The sequence below is a fragment of the Chroicocephalus ridibundus genome, chromosome 14 (assembly GCF_963924245.1).
Source record: "Chroicocephalus ridibundus chromosome 14, bChrRid1.1, whole genome shotgun sequence".
In the NCBI taxonomy this organism is placed as follows: Eukaryota; Metazoa; Chordata; class Aves; order Charadriiformes; family Laridae; genus Chroicocephalus; species Chroicocephalus ridibundus.
In genome coordinates this window covers 422,790-439,016 of record NC_086297.1, presented here as the reverse complement: position 1 = coordinate 439,016, position 16,227 = coordinate 422,790, and the positions used below count along the sequence as shown (strand labels likewise).

The 16,227-nt window shown below is 39.0% G+C and overlaps 1 protein-coding gene across 1 annotated transcript in view; it reads right to left on the bottom strand.

Annotated features, from left to right (window-relative positions):
* SUZ12 (SUZ12 polycomb repressive complex 2 subunit) overlaps positions 1–14,471 on the bottom strand; it is a 35,610-nt gene extending 21,139 nt beyond the window's left edge. Inside the window, exons 1-6 of the mRNA XM_063352559.1 lie at positions 13,859–14,471; positions 10,952–10,998; positions 10,789–10,853; positions 5,952–6,020; positions 3,021–3,070; positions 70–155 (exon numbers count right to left, since the gene is read on the bottom strand). Coding sequence (XP_063208629.1) covers positions 70–155; positions 3,021–3,070; positions 5,952–6,020; positions 10,789–10,853; positions 10,952–10,998; positions 13,859–14,375 — 834 coding nt within the window. The 5' untranslated portion in view covers positions 14,376–14,471. The remainder of the gene's footprint in view (positions 1–69; positions 156–3,020; positions 3,071–5,951; positions 6,021–10,788; positions 10,854–10,951; positions 10,999–13,858) is intronic.
* Between the last annotated feature and the right edge of the window lie 1,756 nt (positions 14,472–16,227).

The following is a 16,227-nucleotide window of genomic DNA, read 5'->3' as shown; positions in this document are numbered from 1 at the left end:
ACAGATGTTCCACAATCAGGTAGACATTTTGCTTTACTATATATTAATACTTTGTCAAATCATTTTTACCTTTCGTTTCTTGTGGCAAACTTTCACAAGCAGTACTTCCAGGGTTACAGAATTTTGTTCATTCTCTGAGTTTTGTGATGGCTTATCTAAACAGAAAAATATTCGAAGTTCTGAAAAAATGAAGATCTATTCAACAGTGTAAATCCACCCGTAATTACTTTTTAAACATAGGTACCTCCAGGCACAAAGACCTCTAGTCAAATTGTAAGTTTCAATTCTCCCCAAACTTACAGCAAATTCCCACTTGAGCACATATACTACCTAACTATTCTAATATTAGCAGATTAAAAAGCGTAGTCAATCTCCAATGTTTCAAAGAGTAAGCTTGCTACCTTTGGCATTGCCAAAACCTCTTTATAGCAGAGAAAAAGGATATAGATAGACCTAAGGAACATCAGAATACCCTAATTACAGACGAGTCCAATTATTTCCTATAATTTTTTTTCTTTACAGCTTGCAAACGTAGAATTTGGTTTGCACTGAAACTTAAGATCCAGATGCAGATCCAGATAGGAAAACAAAAGAAAACAAAGAAACCTTAAAGATTATGCAAGGTTACGTACATGCAGAATAGCTGTTAAAGGACTCTTTAAAGAACGTGAAAAAAGTCGCCTTTAGAAAAGAGGACCTGGCTTGACAGCCTCTGCACGATCAGTCTTCTAGAGCCTGGAATCTTCAAGACGGCTACTACTACCAGCAGTATGATCAGCAACGCCAATCAAAAACTGCCTTACAAAATAAATTTCACCATATGGTAGGAGAACCTTTAATCATTTGAATTTATATTAAATCTAGAAACATGCCCTCATATAGAAAAAGAATAGCGAGATAATTTTGATTATATATCTAGTTAAAAAACAGTTCACGGAAGAAATTCTGAAAAACAATTATCAGCAAAAACTGAATGAACTTATTTATGCTCTTTTAAAAATTTTACAAATATCATTATGGGCTTAAGTTAGAAAAGGACAACGGCTTCACATTGGTCCAATGTCACAAAGAATCTGACATTCAATGAAATACTTTGTTATGCCCATCAGATATAAAAAGCAAACTTTAGCATAGTAAAGATGACATAACCCATGTCTCTTCACTTGCTTTCCTCCTGACACTATATCCACATTTGATAAGCTTAACACGTTTCAGATGACAGGGAGTGCTGGACACTCATCTAGAGACACTCGCAGTTTTAGTAAACAAATATGGGTTTTTTTTAAAATTTTAAACACGGGACATAATAGAAATCTGCTTAGCAAATACAGAAACTTGGGGCAGGGGGGAACCCAACCAAAACTCCACCACACTCAGTTTCAAGAGTTTCTAACACAATTTCTATCCAGACAAATAACCATATTAATTGTGCCAGTGTCATTAACTTAAATATTTTCTACAGGATACATTACTTATGTTAGTGATATCCTTTTCCATGGTACAAATGACCGCCAGTCTCTCACTATTGTAGTTCCCTCTTGAAGTGAAAGGTTTTTATAGTTAACAGTAGAGCTGCATAACCCAAACGTTCAAAAACACACAGAAAGTAATCAAATATATTAACATCTTGAAAAATCTACTTGTCTGCATAAGACCACACTGTAATAGAAAAGCAGTAAGAAAAGGAAGGTCTGTCAGCAAAATCTATGGAACAACTATCCTATCCACTAGGCATTTTAAATTCCATATTTGAATTTAAGACACATCAGTATACCCTTTCCTCCACTTTCATTCTATACTTCTCTATTCTTATCACTGGCTGCCCCAAAAGGCCTTCGCTCTTGCGGTTTCCCAGCTTTAATACTGAACGCAACATATAACATGAAGTTACCGAGAGGAGAAACAAGATGAATACTACCCATTGAGACCAGCACTGTTTTGAAGTTCCAGAAGCAGAATGTTCCTAATCTACAGATTTTAAGAACTTTCTCAGAGTAATATTACAGTTTAATAAAGAAGTGCTTCTGAAATCTAGACATTTGCAACTTTAACTTTCAAACACCTTACCAAATAGATCTGGTTAAGCACAAGATACTTTGAGGGAACATAACAACTTCCAGAAAAAAGTACAAAACCTCTTACATGAACTGCATTACCTTTTACATCCAAAGACTAAGATGCCATTCAGAATATTTTTAACTGAAAAATTAGAAACACCACTTTATTTTAGTAGATAAACAGCTAGGGTTTTTTTAGGGAAGTAAAAAGACAGTGAATTTACCCATGCCTATATGGCACAAAGCATGTCACTTCTGCTTTCTTTAAAGGAATAGAACCCTTCATTCTGGTTTGGGAAGTCCAATATTCCAATTTTGAGAAGTAAAGCCTTGTGTGCATAAAAGATACCATAGAATGACTGCAAGTCACTAAAACATGATTTCCATTGCTCTTGTAATCGCTGACATGGCCTTTGCCTCATTTTTGGATTCTACTTGATAAAATTTATTCTCACACTTCTATTTTAAATTAAAAAACACTGAATCTTCTAACTATTTGAAGGCTGAGGCTTTTTGTAAAGCTACTTCAAATATCCCAAAGATACATTTCCATAAAATCAGTTTCTTCAGGACTCCTCAAGGTCTATTTCAATTTGAGTGGATGACGACTTGAAGTATTTCTCAATATCACTGTTTTGACTAAAGCCCAGGAAGGCTTATTTGCTTAACATTACAATTACGCTACAACATATTTTAAGTGCTATTGAAAGTACTGTAACTAATGGGACTAAATAAGTTAAAATTTGCCTCCAAACAGCAAGAGATCCAAAATATTCTCACAGATCTATACTAATTTCAAAGGTTATATACAAATTAACAGTACAATTAATAAATTAGCAAACATAACATTTTATGGAAGAACCCATCAGAAATTAAAAATATTCAAATATTCTCCTCAGATCTATACTAATTTAAAAAGTGCTATACAAATTAACAATGTAATGAATAAATTAGCAAACATACCATTTTTATGGAAGAACCCAGTAAACGTAAGTTGCAAATGAGCAGACAAGCTAAACAGAAGAAAAGAAAGGAGATGTTACAACAAGTAAGTATTTTCTCCTCCCAGCGGCCGCTCCCCTCCATTCCCCGATGTTCAGGACAGGCCAACACAAGAGGCAGAACTACAATGAACAGGTCCATCTTTCTAACCTGCAAACCACCTGGGTACAGCAGTTGCAATTGATGCAAAGTTGTGCACCAGTCTTCACATACTGATTCTCTCTATGTATTCTATGACTTTAAGTAGAGCTTTAAACACTGCGGGAGAGGGGCGTTATCTGAAGACGTGAGATCTGTCCTTCACAAGCAAGCAACACGTTTCCTAGACATTTATCAGCAACAGAGATGAGTTTTGGTGGAAGTTTTCTAGAACTTCTAGACCAGACTAGAACTAGAACAACTAGAACCTTGAACCATGCACTTAGTCCACCACTAAACCATATCCCTGAGCACCAAGTCTACCCGTCTTTTAAATGCCTGCAGGGATGTTGAGTCAATTTACAATGGGGAAGCTACAGCCTTAGAAATCAAGATTATCAGTCACATCAAGTCCATACCATCCATAACATATGCAATCCAAGTAACAATTGCATCTATTTTGTTTCACAGCACTGCAGCTCAGAGACTATTCTGCTGACTGTAGAACCATGTTACTTCCAATTGTTATATTCAGAATACATCTCAGCTTAAAGCAAGTATTCATAAGCCTACATTAAAATGGCTCTCAAAACCATTTAGTATTTCTGAAGTCCACAGTATTGAGCAAAACATCATCTATTACACTAGAACACCACATCCAGTTTTGAGCACCTTCACTGACTTCTCAGGAAGGTACAACCTGACATTTAACACCTATTTTTAAACACAAATGTTCCTGAGAGCCTGAGCTTTCAAAAGACTGATCTATACCAAGTTGAATCATGCATCCATGTTACTTTTACAGACCAATTCTAGACTACAGTACATTTTTCAATAGCTTTGAAAGCACAAAAAATGCACACAAATCAGTATTTTGACTATTTTGTTTCAACATGATCCTTATCCTTAAAAAGAGAATATTTACCTAGCAAGTATCCACAATATATGGAGCAAAAGATAATTAAGAAAAATAGACCATAACTCTATAAAACCTCTTAGAAAACAAAATTTATAAATTTGTTTCAGACTAAATTCTATCTAGCACGGTTGCCTCTGAAGCAGGCTAGTTATTTGTAAATACTATGGAAAAAGAACTGCTGGTTAAAAACCAAGCAAACTAACACCACAAAAAAGTCATCTCAACAGGTCTTCGCACATTCCAGCAATTTAGGTTAGTCTTTAAAATATCTGGTTTTGTTTTAAAATTTCCAGAATGCTTTGCATTTCATGATCAATCAGCACAGTAAATAGAAAAGTTTTGCCAAATTACCTACAGCCTTTCTACCAAAAAAAGATCACAAAACCAACCTGCAGGACTAAAACAGATCCCTGACTGAATCGTATAAATTAAAACAAAATTATTCTGGAAGTCTTACAAGAGATTGGTTAATTACTGCAGTAGGGTGGACTAGATGACCTTTAAAGGTCCCTTCCAACCCAACACATTCTATGATTCTCTGATTTCCATCATGTATACTTTCACAAAAAGCTTAGGTGTGTAATTCATACATAAAGAATATAACTTAAAGTTACGGTCATCATCTATCACACTCAAATATCACAAACACATTGTATGCTCTATCAGTTCTCAGTGAATAGTTTTTTTTTATACCATTTTATTCCAGCACTAGGAAACTTGTCAAGAAACAACAGACCAGGCTTATTTGCTTTGCCTTCTTTCTGCCATGATTGCAGACAGGCTAGGATGAAAATGAACTGAAACGCACCAGTTCCAAGTTTCACATTTCTGCTGAACTCTGACTTTTGACAAATACAATATGGCAAATTCAGCAAGCATTCAGTATTCTTCTCTGAAGCACAGTAAGACCTGATAAAATAGGAGTTTTAGCCAACATTCAAGTGTGCTAAATAATTTAAAGTAAACTCTTGCAGAAACAAAATTAACATGTCGAAACCAACAGGTCCAGCAGTATAAAGATAATTACTATTTCACCATTAGAATTCACAGAGTAAGTCCCCGCCCCCTCCAAGTGACAAGTTCATATGGAACTAAGGCTTGAAATTATCTATTTGTTAAAGAGGGAGCGCTGTTATTCAGACAGAACTATACAAAGGTTCAACATGAACCACAAGAAAAATCTCCAACTAAGCAATATTTCTCACGAAAAAATTACAAGTGGAAATCTAAGTTTTGCAGCCTGTAATGAAAACTTTTTATAACTAGTTACTCAATTACAGCTTGAGATCAGTAAGGTCCTTTAAATACTCTTGAAAGTTTCAGGGTCTTTTGTTTTGGTGGTTTGAGTTTGGGGTTTTTTTGGTTTTGGTTTTTTTTTTGTTGTTTGTTTTTGTTTTTTTGTTGTTTTTTTTTTTGCATAACTATGAACATAAGACTAAGAACAGCAAGTATTCAACCATAAAAACCCCAAACAGTCTAACCTCATGGTATTTTCCCAAATCTGTCTTTTTTTTTTTATTCCAGTACACACAGATTAGTTACTGACACAAGTGACAGTTAAAAAGTTAAGGCAAATACCTAGTTGAGGCTTCTATACACAGTTCAAGAAACAGCACGACAAATATTGAAAGTTTATTCTGACACTGCTCTTCTCCAAGTTTTTAAGTGACCAGCACATATACACACACTTCAAAATTTTGGAAGCAACGTTTCAAACGGTAAGTACCTTGTTTCTAACAATTACTCGTTATCACTTCCATTTTATCAATCAAAAAGACTTTGGATTTAGCACATGCATGTGCTTATTTGTAGACAAATATATCGTAGGACAGTACCTGTGAGATTCTTGTTCTCCCTTCATTTTCTCTACTTTTGATAACATGTCATCTACTTTGAATGTTTTCCTGTGAAGAAAAAGCAGAAAGAACAGTTTCACATAGACACTATTCCCATAGTACATAACAAGAAAATTTATTCAGTCTAAACTTTAACTTGTTTTTAAAGCTAAAACTGTCTATATACAGTTTTTGCCTTCTATTCAGGAAGCACCCTTCCGATACCTTTTTAGGCCTAGTAGCACACCTGAGTTGTAGGGACAAAAGCACAATACAGCTTCTCAAGCAGTATCAAAATTATACAAAGCATTAAAACCAGCCCTTTCAGAAGTAATCCTACTGGTCCTCATAAGTGCCATTTAACGGCACCATATTCAAATGTTGCAATGAACATATCTAACCACATTTCAGCTCTGGTCAAAGAAAATCTGCGCACTTTAATGACACATATACCTACTAGGAACTTCTGCGTCAGCTCTGCAGCCATTACTATTTTAATCTTGGTCATAATAATGAAAAACACTTAAAACCTTATCTGACAAACAGTTAAAAACCTAATTATAAAACCCCCTTTCTTTCTCCGCAAAGTTACATTGAGCGGACACATACAAAGAACAATGAATTCTGCCCCTGCTTCTAGAGCACACTCACAGGAAATGAGGAGGACGATGACAACCAATGACAACAATGTCATGGAGAATAACCACTTCAAATCATTTCTCTCCGTAATTCTGACATCAGCCTGTTCATGCTCATATGTTCAGCCTGTTCTACCATACATACAATTTAACGTTCATTGCTAAATAAAGTTCACTCATGAACTGACGTTGTTCAGTACTTTCCAGAATAGTTTTTCAGTTTTTCTTTAAAGGAAAATTAATGCTTGGACCTAGATGCCAATAAAATTGCACTAGACTAGGGTGACAATGCAAGAGCTGTGAGGACACCCTTCCTTTACATTTATACCTTAGAAAAATGAAGAACAACACAAGCTGTTGCCAAATACTGGATTTCTTGCGGAAACAATGACAACATGCTCTGGGGAAGTGGGAAGCATCATCTACAGAAATATCCTGACTGAAGAAACACTGATGTCACACGTTGTCTACTTTCAGCATATAATGCATCCCAACGATTTAGTTACAAACCACATGGTGGCTAAATAGCAACACTGGGCAAGAAACACTACACAAGTACAGGGCTGCCGTCAGATAACAAGGACAAAAATAATTATGGTTTGTGTAATAAACAACCACTGATTCAAAGCTCTACTCAGCCTAAGGTTCACACAGATGACAGATTCAAGAACTGACTCACCTACACTAAAATGTGGGATTATTAAAATGAACATTGCAATGCTCAGCTTTAAAGCAAGAGATGTTGAAAACAGAGAAATTTGTTGAAAGTTTCAGATTCTTAGGTAAAAAAGTCTCTGTGTGCACTTTGCCCAAGCTCATGAAAATCAGGCACTGCTCTGAAGGACAGCAAGCCGTACACTTCTCTTTAAAGGGTTTTCTTCAGGCTAAAGAATTGCTTAGAACAGCTCTAGAGCAAAGCTATGTCATGATTGGAATACGAGCCAGAAACCACCTAAGAGACAAACGTGTTTCATGAATGGGAGAACATTTAACTATCTTTCATAAAATATACTATTATCTGACACAGCTTGCATTTAACATTTGTGAGCGTTACTGATCCAGAAAGATAAGTGACACAATCTTTCCTAATCTCAAACACAGGTTAGTTAAAACAAGAAAAAAGTCCTCCTAAAAATTGTTCAAAAAATCTATTAAATCAAAATTGTTGCCTTTGACATTAACTTATAAGAACGTTTTAAAAATTCAGAAATTCCTTCAAACTGAATTACTATCTTATGTTACCATGTTCCCATACATAACAGACAAAATTAAGTTTCTGCAATAACCATCCCTAACACCCTGGATTTAAGACAGCATTTACTTGTGCTACAAGTATGCGCATCTTGCGCATTCCTTTCTCCACCCACTCTTACTCCAGTCAAGCACACTCATAATTAACAAAGTACTAAAAGTCACATCATAGCATGTCATTACTTTGCCAATAAATAAAAAAATTCTTTTATCCAAATACTATACAGGAAGCAACTTCTACTAAGTCAGTAACTTTTTTGCAACACCATAGTTTTGTCTAATAACATAGCGACACCTGAAGACAGACCGACAGGCAGAAAGCTCATTTCAGTTCTCCACCAAGTAACACCTGACCCAAGCATATTATCTCTCCAATGAGAAGCAGCAACTTTCAACACTTTTTTTAGCCCAAGTTGACAAACGCCCATTAACATATTCCCTATCAACGTTTCTCTGTACTCTAAGCATTCTGGTCTTTATAAACACTTTCTCAGTATTAAACATACAGACCAACATCAATTGATAATTCCTTGGTAAAAATACAGTTTTACTTCCCTACCTCCAAGTGATAAATTTGTCTGGCATTTTTCTCAGACTATCGTAGAGCTAGAGATAAAAGATGTGGAGCCATAATTATTATTGTGATAAGTAAGTTCTATATAGTTTGGAGATATCTTCTTTATATTTTACATATGACACTGTTAACTGAAATGGCAATCAAAACAATGATAAGCAATTTAAAAAAGGCAGAATTAAGAAGTCCTATGGGAATAAATAAATAAATATACATGTACAGTCATGGTCCACATAAGCAGGCTAACAACGATGCTGTTCCAAAAGACACTTCTTTGCAAAGGGAACTCTACTAACATTTTTACTATACTGAAGCTAGGTACGTACAGTTTTCCTAACATAAGGCTCAGGAAGATCTTCTACTCTAGTTTAAATATTTTTCCTCTTCTAAAGCCCCCTTTCCACCAGAATAACAAGATCATATACCTTAACTATTTATATTGAATGAAGAACAGCAATTAAGGTCTTGTGCACATTTCAAAGTGTTTACCAGCACAGATCAGCAAACAACTACCCTTAAAACTACACCTTTTGTAGGTTTAACTAGGCTGAAAGAGAAGAACCATGGTACTGACAGAACATGGAAAAGTGGGAGAGGGGGACTCAGGGGAGAATAACGCACCACTTCGCAATTATTTTGGTTTTTCCCCCCCCTCGATTATGCTAGGTCACTTCTGTTGCATTATTGTCTTTTTTATAAAGAAAACAAATTGTTTGTTTCGCTTTATCTTCCTAGAACTAATAACCAGAATGACTTCAGTAAGTCAGTATTGTCAGAAAACTAGTGAGTGAAAAGGCTATTAATCTGTTACTAGAACACTACCTACCTAAAAATCAGAGTTCTAAAACAAAGTGGAGCTCGTAAGTATCAGTATGTTTCAAAGAGAATCTAAGCATCACTTAGATTGATCACAGCGGTCAACACAATGTAAGTGCAAAGTACCATTTCTCATTTCCGAGCAACTACAGCAGACATGCAAAGAAACACATTCAGGTAAAAGAAGATACACATTTCAATCAACTATAAGTTAATATAAGTTATAAGCAAGAACTTGCATGTTGCACAATTCTAGTTAAAAAAACCCCAAACAAACAAACCAAAAAACCCACAAAGCACTCTGACCATTATTTCTTAATATTTGCCTCTACCCTATTTTAAAATAGCAAACAATTCACTTCTGTAACTTTTCTAAGAAAAAGTAAGCAGCAACTTGAAGTTTAAAAAAAAAAGAATCTGATCATTACCTGTCTTAAATACCTGAAGTTGTAGGTTATGGATTCAGTTTTAAGAAAAAGTTATATTGCAGCATTAAAGCTAATGGCAAGAACATTAAAGAATATCCAAGAGATCTGAGAATGCCAAATATAGCTTCTTCTTTAAATAAAAACGTGCAAATTTTATTGCTCAACAGATCATTCAAATATTACCTTCCTTAGATACAAATATAGCTTAAATTAGAACTGTCTGCATAATCAGATTTTATTGCTATTCCTTAAGCAGTCATGATTAAGTATTTCAGTCCCACAGCAACTGTTTCAAAGCAGTAAGAACTTTAGTGTTAAAATATTTTAAAATAAGTGTCCAGGCTACACAAAAATCCAAAGTGTAACAAATGACTTTCAACTACTTCCCCCTCACTGAAAGGACTCTGCAATTCTGCTGCTAAATAATGTACACTGCACTTTTCACTCTGCAGCATTTATGTACGTTGAAGTCTACTGACATGCAGCTGTAGCAGCTCACATGATGGGAATGACTATTTCGCAAAGTCAAAACTGAAGCCCATTTCTCAGATGTAGCCAGTTCAAAGGAACCTTTTTAAAGTGTCTCCTGGACTTTTTGCAAAATGCTATAAACTGACCTCCTTAATTTTTCAGCTTTTTGATTAATTACAGAAATAATTACTAGATCCTTCTAAGAATAATTAACAAAACACATGTTTTTGTGTTTGTTTGTTTCTTAAAATAAGCAGTTAGGTTACAGTTTAACTAAAATGTTTCATATGATTATGAACAAGCACCATTGATTACAAGAGCTCATATCTTACAGTTTTCTTCGTATTTTAAGAAGTTCTCCCCCAAAACAGAAAACAAACATCAGAGAATTAGTTAGGATTCTGCAGATAGTTATCCACATTTGAGTACTCCCAGTATCAACAGAAGTCACAAGCATAAAGTCACACACACACAACGCTGCAGAGTTCTTAGGTCTCAGAAATCAACCACAAAGTGATGTATGCTTTTTTTAAGTTCTTCAAGAAGAAAAGGTGATGTTTTACACATCACACGAAAAAAGAAGGTCATCCTCCACTATTTTTTTGGACTTCTGCTACTTGGTTAACATTTTAGGATTACTTTTCAAAAAACAATTTTACCTTTTCATATTTGTTCGGGAGTTTCTGTGGGACATGTAAGTGAGAGTTCTGTGCAAAAATATTGGCTGCAGGAAAAAAAAAAAACAACAAACAACAAGGTTATGCTTTAATTAAAATTTCCTACAAATCCAAAGTAAAACAGTGATAAAGACCAGTTACTCACTGCTATTAGATTCCGGGTACGTAGAAATCTGTATATCTGTGTTGGTTCTAAGAAAAAGAAACACGTGTTATCCAACATACCTTATAGCTCCAGACAGACAGCCTTATAATGATAAAAGAGTATCTAATTTAGGATGTTGGGGGTTTTTTTTAGACAATTATCACAGAAGTCATCGTTTAAGTGAAACATCACAATGTCCAGATAATTTCAAATCAACAAGTCAAAGGTTACTCCAACCACTGTATAACACAAAGCAACTTCTTGTTTAAGCTACCATAAATCAGCAGTCACAATTCAACTATGACTGCTCTGCTTTCCACTAACTACGTTTCTTACAGGCTTTTTATCATAAAAGGATAGAAAAAAAATATCTCAACATACTACAACCTATTATCAAATAGGTAATTTTTCTTCATTAAGTTAATGATCATATCTGATATGATACCAAAAATAGTATACTAAATTTACATAGTCAGACAGTTTGATAGCTGATTTTCCCTTCTGGAAAGTACCAAGGTCACTTGCACAAGGTACCAAAACAAGAAGAGGGCCTGTCAGTTGACTCTGACGCATCAGGCATCATTCTAAACTTGAAAATTCATTTCCTAAACCTTTTACATTCAAAGGATCAGAAAAACGTTTATTCTGGTAAAGCAACTACTGTTTCAAAGTGCAAACGGAGGGAGGACAATACAGCCGTGTGCAATACTGACATGAGAGGGTAGCATCACTTGAAACAGTTATACTAACCCAGTTCCAAAGATCAAGACTTGCCTACAGAAAAGAGGACCTTTAGTGTAGTTTTAACTAATTCAGATAAATGAGGACAAAAAAGGGTTTTGTATAGATCGGGTTATATCAAACAAGAATTCCAATATAAACTGAAATACACCCTTTTAAAACTGAAATAAAAGCCAGCTTCTGTAGGTAATGTCATCAAGAAACTTGGAAATGACTTGATAACATACATAAAGTGGAAAAAAAAAAAAGACAGAGAGTGGAGAATGCCCTGATGCCCATGCTAAGGCTGCTAACACTGCCTCCATTTCGCACATAAAGAAAACAGACAACTATTACCTTTTAAGAAACATAAAACTTTGTTTTCATATGACTGCAAAACGTTTATTACAAATAGCTGGAAACCTTATCGTAATTTAAGGAATTCTGTGATTAGATGTGAAAGAGGGCAGCATTTTATATCCTTTATCCTTTTTTTAAAGATATGATTCAGCCTTATTTCTACACTTAAGAATGTAAGACCTCAAAGAGCCTACTACTAGTGAGACGTATTGTTACCAGAGAAGGAAACATTAAAGTGATCCTAATATTTCCTTTTAGAAGACTGATGAAAAACAGTAAAATTCTGCTTAATGCAAATTATCATAATAAAACCCGTATTTTTCAAATCAAGATAAAAGACAGAAAAAGAAATTAAGAAACGTGCACTTTGCTAGAAAGTGAAAATACAGAGTAGTCACAACTTTTAAAGAAACAGACCGTGTTTTTTAATCTCCAAAAAAAGTGACATAATTTAGAAAGGTATGAAAACGTTAAAATCCTTCCCAAGGTTGTAATTTAATTTAAAGACAGTGCACTGCTGCTTCAACTTTAGTTTTCCCCAAGTAGAAAAATTCTGAAACACACTTTTCAACCTGCAGACAGACATACATTTCACAAGTCCGTGTTACTCAGCAAAAGCTTAAAATATTTTTTTATCTTTTTCTAGCATATGACCTTGAAAAGGGACAAAAACATTCAGGAAGAATGTGATTCAACACTACGTGTGATAGGACTTTTTCAATCCAATATTTACTTATTGCACTTTTCCCATAATATTCACACTACAGAGTTTATGATACATTTATACGGTAACTTACTCCTGATCACTACCTGCACAGCTCTAACGCTCCCCTTGTCTGACAGACTGAGGCATGGGCAAGAGAATTTTCTTCCCCCATCTTGGGCTGAACACTGACACTGAGCAAACCTTTTAAAACTGGTTTGCCACTTGACCTATTTGCTGTACAGCATGTATTGAACACATAGCTTTATGAACAGGGCTAAGGCTCAAAGGACCCCGCGTTATTAAGGATTTTAGACATCACCCAAAAGTCCAATGCTTTCTCAAACACTGTCACCATCCATAGCGAGTGCGTGCAGTGACAGCACCAATCCCAGAATCAGATCATGTATGTAGTAGGGCATTAAAAATACCCTTCAAATCCTAGCAACTGCACAGAAATCTTTTTTGTAGAACCTAAGTTTACTGCTGCCCCGTGCTTTTGAATCAGAATTCCATAAACTACTTTCTAGGGCATCCAAGGGGATTCTTCTCCTGCCTGGAACTGCCACAGGGTGATGTGTGGGTCGCAGAGGTCAGTTTCCAATACGAAATCTGAACTAAGGGACAATTATTGCCAGACAAAGAAAAACCAAGTACAGTGAAGTCTTGATCACATCCCGCCCCTGAAAGGGGCTCGGAAGGCAGCCGCCGGAGAGGAAAAGCCGGCCCGTCCCTAACTCCCCGATGTCTCTGAGGGCTGCTGGAGGAAGGCAGGGAACCGGCCGCCCCGAAAGCCTGACGGGCGCTGTTACCGAGGAACCAAGTTCGCCGGCCGGGCGCAGACACACGCCCACGGGCACCGGCTGGCGCTCGCCACCCTGCCCGCACACCGGCCCCCAGCCCCGCGCTTCCGCCCCAGCCCCGCCGGGCCCCCGCCTCCCCCAGCCCCGCGCCCCTTCTCCCCCCTCTCCGGTCCCAGCTCCCTCCCTCCCCCGACCGTGTTTACCCCCGGAAGCCCCTACTCTCCACAGCCCTCCCCTCCTCCTCCTCCCGCCCTTTCTGCGGCGGCCCCGGCCGGTCCCGCCGGCTCGGGCCCCCACTTCCTCCCCCGGCCCGGTACTCACTCTCGAAGGCCTGAAGAAAGAGCTCGTGGTCGGCCTGGATCTGCTCCATCTTCGGCTTCTTCACGGGGGGCAGCGCCGCCGCCGCTGCCGCCGCCGCCGAGGAGGCCGAGGAACCGCCCGAGTAACCGCTTCCTCCGCCGCCGCCGCCGCCACCGCCCGCGGCACCACCGGATTTGCCACCAGGAGCCGCCGCCGCCGCCGCGGCGGAGCCCCCGAACCCCCCGCCGCCGCCGCCGCCTCCGCCACCTCCTCCTCCGGCGGCGCCGCCAGCGGAGCCCGAGCTGGGCCCCGCACCTCCACCGTGCTTCTGAGGAGCCATGGGCCTGGCCCCCGAGAGGGCCCCGGCAGGACGGAGACCGAGCGGAGAGGGAGGGGGCGGCCGGGGCGGGTGGGGTGAGGCGGGGGAGGGGAAGCGCCGAGCTCCAACTCCTCTAAGTCTCCTCCGCTCCGCTCTCCTCAGCGCTAGGACCAGCCGAACCCGACGACCACGACGCGCCCGCCTCCTCCGCTCGCCCATTGGCTCCAAAGATGGCGCCGCGGCGTCGCATTGGACGGGGTGGGACCCGCCCCCGCGTGACGCACGGATGGTTCTGGAAGAGTTTGGTTGGTCGGTGCGCTCCGCCGCTTGGCGCTTCTCCCCTCCCCCGCCTTTGAACTGAATTCGCGGGAAAGGGCCGCTCGCTCTCCAGCGCGGGGCATGCCGGGACAGCGCGCCGCCTCCGCCCGCCGCTCCCCGGCCCCGGCCTCCCCCCGCCGCCGGGCCCGGAGCCCCGGGATTTCCCGGCCCCTTCCCGGCGGCAAGTTCCGCTGCCTCCGCGGCCGCACAGAGGGAGCTGGTGCCCCTCTCTCGCCTGAGGGAACACGGCCGCTGAGGGGCCGCTCCGCTGCCCGCAGGAGCTGGGGCTCGATCGTTTAAAAAGCCAGATGAGTCGAAGTAGAATCTTGGGTATAAATCGGTACCATTTTTGTGATAAAAATGGTTATGCTGGGTCGGACACGAGATCCTGCTGGTATCACATAGCTTTAATCTTAATTAACCATGAGGTTTCCTCAGCGGATGGCACCAGAAATCACCCATAGGTGCAGGGAGACTTGAGGTGTGAGGTAAAACGTTGCGCTCTGGTTTTATTCCTGCCTTTCTTTGCTTAATGAGGACCCACGGAGTCCTGGGGGAAATAAAAGTGCCACTGTGGCTGCCTCCAGCGTGCTGATGGGCCGCGTACGGCCCGGCACACGGTCAGGATCCGGCCTTCGGGGCAAGCTCCCTGCCCGCCTCACGCATGTGGTGCAGCGCAATGCAGTCCAGCTGTGCAGTGGGAAAATTCTGCACTGGCTTTATTTAATCAAGCCCTTATCAGCGGTGCGGCAAGCACAATACATAAAAGGCTATGACAGCCACCCCATTCTATTTGCTTTCTTTAGCGAAACTTTTCAAGAGTAATTGTACAAGGTAGGGTAAAAATGGTCTATGTGTGAAATACAGCCTTGAATTTTGATACCAGATACATCTGTGATGCTGGCACTATACTGTCTCGGTTTATCTTCTAATTCCTAGTGTTATGGAAATTAATGATAAACATTAAGAGGAAAACCTTATATGAAACTCATCTGTGCTGTAAATGTGCCTTACATTATCAATCAACAGGGGGATTCTAATGTGATGTCTTAATTGTCTGTTATTAATCTTACTATGTTTTAAGAAAATGTGTGTATGTACACCCTACACACGTTTGGATAAATACGTCTTTATTGGCTACTGTTCCCTCCTCACTGTTTGATTTTGGTTTTGTCTTTTTCCACAGTTCCTTAATAGTTATTTAATATCTGAAATGTTCATTTTATTTTTCAATTACCTCTCCTCTTTTCTGCTGCACCATTTACCTTTTATCTTTTAATCTTTTCTTCCCTGATGCTTTTTTAATTACTCTTCTTTCCTTCCTTCCTTCCATTTTTATCAGACATTGATGTTTTCCATGCAGTTTTTTCTGTAATTTGTTTCAACCTTAATTTTTATACATTTTTAGAAATTTGTCTTTGTCACCATTTTCTATTCTTCTTCCCTTCAAACAAAAAGTGATATTTCTAAAATACTCTCTTGCACATTTTATCCTACTTATCATAATTGTCTTTGCTTAGTATTCCAGTTTCTTGATCTTCTATTTCCTACTCAGTTTCTCTACAGCCACTTATTTGTTGTTGCTGAATATATCTTTAATTACTTACTGGCAGCAGCAATGTTTGATGACCTTACATCATGCCTGAGGACCTTACATCATGCTTGAGGACCTCACATGTAGCTACTTCTCTCTTAATACCAGGGGCTTCCTGGTGAGATGAGCCTTCCGATGCATTGGGTATTTGCCCCTCTT